We start from the raw sequence: 6882 nt of genomic DNA on the forward strand, positions 1-6882 counted from the left end.
TCATGTTGCAAGTGAAAACCACTTTTTGTTACGTTGCGATGTTCTGACGTAATGTAGGTGAGTGACGTCAGACAGGAACCAGAGGAGGGGAGCTTGACAAATCAAGATGGCGTCGTACGCCGAAACAGGGAAGAGATTTCAGTATAAATAAAACTCATTCAGAGAAGAGTTTATATTGGGGTAGCCACATCGACAAGACTTTGTTTGGATTTCGAAAGGACAAAACGGAGCGAATACAGGTGACAAGAGTGTGTTTACGTGGGGCTTCAGTTTTATTTTAGGGGCGGTGGCAGCACAGACAGCAGTCTGTCCTGTCCTGCCACATAACGTTACAGACAGGCCACTGGCAAAGCTAACCGTGTTCGCATGACTGGCAGGGTTTTCCTGAAAAACAGCCAGCGGCTAGTGGTGATTGTCAACCAATTAATTTATTCTACCTTAATATTTTGTTTGTACCAACTACTATCGTACCTGCTATGTTGACTTATTAGCTAAACTGTCATAACTATGTGTTCGCTGTTAGCGCGTCGAGCTACGAAAATACCAGTAGCATAGCTTGTTGCTAATTAACAACTTAAGTCATGCTAGCAAATGAATACATCGCACTTCATTGTTGCTACCAGCAGTATTACTAGCCATACGTGACATGAAAGCCGTCAGAATTTCTATCTCAGTGTGAATTTTCAATAAAGGACGCTTAATTTAACCAGTTCTTTCGCTGTTGTTTAGTCATAAACAGTAACGTTAAGTTGGCTAACCCAACTAGCGTTACCTCGGCGGCGTGTTTTCCTGGATTGTGGTTAGCCTCTGGTATTTGGAAAATGAATGCGAACTGTATTCAACTTCACTGTAAACATTGGACTGGTTTGTTGTTAAATAGCTACGGAGTACAGCTACAATTTGGGCTGGACGTATTGTAGTACTATAAAGTACTAGATAACTACAAGGTACCAACGAAAGTAAAAGCTGTAAACTTTTTTAACAGCTAAGAAATGTGATGGGATGACACCTCCTGATCAGACAGGGTTTGCTTTTAGTATCAAGTATGAATATTAAACTCGAAAGTGTGGCTAATGAACGTGTACTCCCAAGTCAGTGTAGTACCAGAAACCAGCCTGTAGGATGCATCCGTACACAAATGTGTTTAAAGTTGTAAATTGTGTTGCCCATCACTACTTTGGAGAACATGGGGCCTATTCTGACCAGTGCTCATGATATCCACCAGACTGCAGAGTATTATGTATTGCTACTCATTAGTATTATTAACAAAGAAACAAATGTGCTCTGTACTATTGTTTGAGATCATGTTTCATATATTCAGATGGACTATGATGATTAATGAAGCCTTTATTGGTCTTTTAAAAACGTTAAGCTGTAAGAATAACTGAAGCTATGTCTAAAGGAAAAGCAGTTTCAAGCTTTTTGCCATTTCATTATCATTTGCATATAGCTAATGTGTTGGTAACGTGTCGTCTAAAAGACACACAGATTTCTTCGCCAGCCATCCATTTATTTTGAACTAGGTCTTAATTTTCATTGGTGTTGGAGATAATAGCAATGCAATGAGTTTATCAGTGAGCATTTCATTCAGTTATTATTTAACATATAGCATTTTACTTTACTCCTGTCAGCAGTGTAAATGGATACTGTGCATTTTCTTGGTGATTATAGTTATCAACACTTGGTCAAATGACTAACTTTACTCATGCCTGTTTTCAGAGTCTCTAAATGGCTGCGAGGAAGTCTGGCTCAGATGCATACAACAATGGTGACAACCTTTTTTTAATACTTTGTTTCACAGTTTGACTGCACTCATGCTTTGAGTTGTGATTGAAGTTTAGATAAACTCTACTGGCGCCTGTAGTTCCAGTGTCTATCCTTGTAACTTGCATTTCTTTGTGTGTGTGTGTGTGTGTATTTTTGTTTTGCACACAGGACCCATCAGCTACCTTGATGACGTTCCCTTTAAGATCAATGAAAAATTTCGCTGCCCAGCTAAAGTGGGTTTGCCTGTTGGTTTCTGCGTGCCAGACTGTAGCTCTTTGCTTGAGACACAGGTTAGTCTGGTATATGGATATGCTTAATTTGTGGAAATTGAATTCATTTGTTTATTTTGTTTAAGTTGTAGTGACCTGAAATACTTCCAAATAAACATACTAAAAAAAAAGACCTAGTAAAGAGTTCACTGTGTTGTAGCTGGTTTTAGTTGCTTGTGTTGTGCATACCTGCATAAAGGTATCTGTAATGTTTACAAAGTACAGCAATGTCCACATTTGAATTTGTGTTAGTGATTATCTTTTAAAGGTCCTTTTGCATGTTGTAAGGTGTTGATTGAATTGTAAGATCTTGTGACTGTTAGACTCCAATTACTTTCATTTTCTCTGTTACACTATGCCATCCGTTCTCATCACCATCACTTTTCCTTTTACTGCAATCTCAACAGTATGACTTTTCCCTGGAGAGGCGAAGTGTGCGCTGGGGGGCTGAACTGTCCAAAGCCAGAGCAGCAGAGGCCAGAGCTGTAGCGGCAGGGGCCAAACAGGAAGCAGAGAGCAGGGAGTGTTTAGCTCAGGCCCAGGACATTGATAGTGGTGGAGGTAAGAAACCCCATCCTGCTGCAGAGGACCAGGACCTTCCACCACCTGCGTTGAACCCTGTCCTTGTGGGACTGAGCCATAATGCCATTCTCACTCCATTGCCTGCCCCAAGCCTTGGCCCCAGGAAAACTCAGCCTAGCACACCTCAGCCCAGCAGTCTCAATCTTGCTGACTTTGAGCGGGAAGAGGACCCCTTTGACAAGCTGGAGCTCAAAACCTTGGACGATAAGGAAGAGCTCAGGAACATCCTCCAGAGCCAGCCCCAACCACAGCCTCCTCCCTCTGTATCCCCACCAGAGGTCACGCAGAGTTCAGCGTCACATGGAAACAGCTCATCTCAATCCAGTACCAACAGTAGCCTTTCAGCCAAACCAGGTTTCATCCACAAACCTAATGGGTTGGTTGCCTTGCTGGATACGGAAAGAGTTGGGCATCCTGGGAGAGCAGGGTTTGACACAGATGACCGACCATGTAATATCCGCTCTCTGACGTTTCCCAAGCTCACTGATTCTGGGGATACAAAGCCAGTACCGTATCCTGCACCCATCCCTGCTCCTCGGCACAGTCTACCGAATGGCAGTCCACCAACCGTACCCAAGACGCATATTATTGTTTCACCTGAGCCACCCAGCCACACCAAGAGTGGCACACCAAACCCAGTAAGTATAGTAATAAATACACACATCAGATCAGCCACACATTAAATCCGCCTAGCGACATTAATGTTTTGGTGGACAGGAGCCACATTAGTCTGTGGCTTTGCAACACACGATATGAGCAGAATTATCATATCCCGATTAAATTTTATATCCATATGACAACACATATGCAGTATTTGAACCAACTTGCTTACCTCTGTCTTTTGACTGTGTATTGGAATTGGATCTGTGTAAGCTGCAACAGCAATCTTCTTTCATTTTCATGATTGTGCTGTGGTCAAAAGCATTTTGCAACTTCTAAATTTGGGATTTGTTTTCAGTACTTGACTGTACTTTTGTGGTTCTCATCTGTTACATTGATGGTAAAAGAGGTTAGTGGTATGCAGCATGATGACCAAATTGCAGTTTTCTGGTTTGTGACAGACTTTTCAAACCCAAATCACATCCCCACCTTTAGGTATGACTTTCTAGTTTTGTCTTGGCTGGTCAGAGTCCACTTCCTGTTTGGAATAACCTTGTGTAATGATGATTGTCCTGCCTGCCTTTATCCTTACTGTGTGGGAAAACATGCATCCAAATGACATAAAGAGGACATAAAGAGTGATCTCCAGTGAACGATAGTCTACAATGCAATGCTAGACATTCTTCCATTGTCATATGATGTATATCATCATATATCCTACACCACATAAAACAGTTGGATTTAAAATTGTGGCTGATCAGTGTGTATGACCCACTGTATGTACTATTTGTGTGTACAGCAGTGCAGAGATAACAAGATGGTTAGAAACCTCAGAACATTATTGATGTTCATTCATGTTTTTTCACTAGGTCAACCCAGCGTCAGGATCTGCTACTCTGCCATGTGGTGGAGCCCTGCTCAGTCTGAACCCTAGCGAGCGTCAGTGTGTGGAAACGCTGGTAGGCATGGGCTACTCTTATGAGGGTGTCCTACGGGCGATGCAGAAACAAGGGCAGAACGTTGAGCAGGTGCGACTTCCCCTCACCCCAATGCACGCAAATCTGGATTCCTAACATATTCATTGTCTCAAATTCTTAACAGTTTGTTTATGTGCTTGCATGAATGCCGAGTGAATTATCAATGCAGTACATCTGTGAATTTAGCCTTAAAATAAAGTTGCTGCCACACACTGTCTGTTGTATCAAAGGTTATATCAATAGACCAGTTTCTTTAGCTAATGCTAAACAAGTGCTCATGTGACCATGTATGATCATCATCACATAATTATGATTGCTACAGCAGCAGATGAGAGGATAAATAAACGCAAAATATAATTGGTTCTATGGATAAAGTACATCAAATTTTATTTGCACCAGCTTTTAAATGATGAACTAGCATTGGGCTAGTTCAAAACTTATCAGGCGTAAGCTACATGTAGTATAAAGAAGGCAATAAATAAACATTACAAAACTTTAAACATAATTTCAGTCCACATCATAATCCTATTTTATCTTAATCTTGGTCTTTTGCTACGCACTTTAAGCGTAATTAATGTGATGATATTGTCATTTGTTCAAGGTTCTGGATTACCTTATTTTATCTGGACGCCTGTGTGAGCGGGGTTTTGATGCAAGTGCAGTGGAGGAATGTTTAGAGATGTACCAATGCTCAGAGGAAAAGGTTTGTACAGTTCGCTGTTAAATAAAAGCATAATTACCTCCAAAATTAACAAAACAGCAAGACCAACTGAGTGTGTTTGCTGTATGCAGAAGACATTATGGTTTGAGTTTAAAAGATTGAAATGAGTGTCAGCTTTTCATTTCCTGGTATTTACCTCTACTATACATTGTACTGTATAGCAAATACATATGAAGTGGCCTCACAGTTTGTTACTTTTAGAGGGGACTGTACATCTCAAGACATTCATTGTGTTTATATGTATATGTCTTTGAAATATCAGCAGGACATCTACATAATAATAATATAATTTAGGAAAATGTACGGATTACATTTATAGGTATTTAATGTTTACTACTTGACATTTTCTTCATTGTTCCCAGGCCTTACAGTTCCTTGAACTGATGTCAAGATTTGGTGAAATGGGATTTGAGCGGGACGCCATTAAAGAAGTGCTGCTGGTTCACAACAACGATCAGGACAAGGCTCTAGAGGACCTGATGGCTCGTGCTACAGCTAGCTGAGCCAAGCTAACTATCCAACCAAAGCCCAGCCCAGGGCTTGCCTCACGCTACCATCCATTACGGCCCCTTTTCCTTCTGCCTACACTATCGCACCATGCCCTGCTCTTGCCTTGGCTGTGAAGGGGACAGCTGGGAGACGGTTGTATTTCTCTCTGTGCTAAAATGTGTTGTCTCAGCACTTCATAAAGACTGTGTGCCTATCGGAGGGGTTCAAAGTGTAACAGTAGTTCATAGTGGTATTTATTTTTCAAAGAAATCCTGGGGTTTGGTTCCAGGATTTGGTACTGCTAGGTTATTCAAGAATGTGAATAATGGCTGAGCCGGGAAGGAGAAAATGAAAGAACTGGGCTGTGACATGTTGATGCCTATGTGATGTGCTATGACTTGGAAGTGTTTACCAGACTGCAGGCAAAGCTGCAGGACCAAATGGGAAGCTGGTGACAGTGAGTGCATCACAACAAGACCAGTCTGAACTCCTGAAATCAACTGAGCTGCCATCTTCCAGTGCAGTCCTAGTAGATTGTGGAGGGTATGAAAGGGCCTCAATGAGGAGGCTCTCTTCAAACTGAACCAACTAACATTCAAAGTTAGGAAGAAAAAAAAGCCAGTCACCAGACAGAGGACTTGACTCTCAAGAAGTGCCCTCTCTGCTCTGGTGTGCTGCCCTCTAGCTCTGTTCTACTTTGTGCTTTCACTCATGTTGTTCATGTCTGTTTTTCTGTTAATTTGGGCACTTTTCCATGTCAGTTTAAAGAATCAGTTTCTTTGTTTTCTGTTTTTTAGGAACTGCACAATAGATATTTGGTCATTATAAGTCAGAATATAAGAGATACTACTGCCCCAGTACACTCTTTGACCTGCACTGGAATAGCCTGCTAAAGGAGTGGGGGGAGATGGGGAAAGTTCTTTTGTAGGAAATATCAAGAAATATCCCATAACCCACTGGCACTGATGTGTCAAATAATGCACAGGCACATGTTTCATAATTCTCTACTTATTTAAAATAGTACACTGACACTTTGACTTAAAAATAAAGAGTTTGATATAATGTAAGATATGTTAATTTACAAAACCAAGGCTTTTAACTGTCATGGACTTTTGTTTGCAGACTGGAAAAGAGTGAGTGGTTTAAAAAAAGAGAGAGAGAGAAGATGGAAGTGAGGGTTGTTTTTGCCGCCACATCACGGTGCAATATAGACATTTCATATTCTGTGACTGTTGACTGGCACTTTGAGCCTCAAATAATTGTTGGAATAGAGAGAATGGTATTCCAACCTTTTGGGAAATGTGGCTGTAACTAGGAAAATCTTGATTTCAGTAATTTCTATCAATTATTCTCTGTTATTGGATTTCATGCAAACACAAAATCTAATCAGATATGATTTGGTTTCCTTACTTGTTTACTTTTTTCCCACTTGTGTGTAATATATAGTATTGTGCAAAAGTCTTTTGTCAATGCTCTT

At 40.9% G+C, this 6882-nt stretch overlaps 1 protein-coding gene across 1 annotated transcript; it reads left to right on the forward strand.

Moving 5' to 3' along the window:
- Positions 1–93: 93 nt before the first annotated feature.
- ubap1 (ubiquitin associated protein 1) lies at positions 94–6495 on the forward strand. Its single transcript, XM_026348197.1, has 7 exons — positions 94–239; positions 1720–1768; positions 1936–2057; positions 2444–3256; positions 4088–4246; positions 4797–4898; positions 5279–6495. The coding sequence occupies exons 2-7, from the start codon at positions 1729–1731 to the stop codon at positions 5417–5419; spliced, it is 1377 nt and encodes a 458-aa protein (XP_026203982.1). The 5' UTR covers positions 94–239; positions 1720–1728; the 3' UTR covers positions 5420–6495.
- The last annotated feature ends 387 nt before the right edge of the window (positions 6496–6882 follow it).

The sequence above is a fragment of the Anabas testudineus genome, chromosome 5 (genome assembly GCF_900324465.2).
Source record: "Anabas testudineus chromosome 5, fAnaTes1.2, whole genome shotgun sequence".
Taxonomy (NCBI): Eukaryota; Metazoa; Chordata; class Actinopteri; order Anabantiformes; family Anabantidae; genus Anabas; species Anabas testudineus.

Excerpts from the sequence above, each read along its gene's own strand:
- ubap1 (XM_026348197.1), top strand. The coding sequence starts at position 1,729 with ATGGCTGCGAGGAAGTCTGGCTCAGATGCATACAACAATG. Across the intron at positions 4,247-4,796 it reads AAGGGCAGAACGTTGAGCAG|GTTCTGGATTACCTTATTTT; the intron begins GTGCGACTTCCC and ends CATTTGTTCAAG. Across the intron at positions 4,899-5,278 it reads ACCAATGCTCAGAGGAAAAG|GCCTTACAGTTCCTTGAACT; the intron begins GTTTGTACAGTT and ends CATTGTTCCCAG.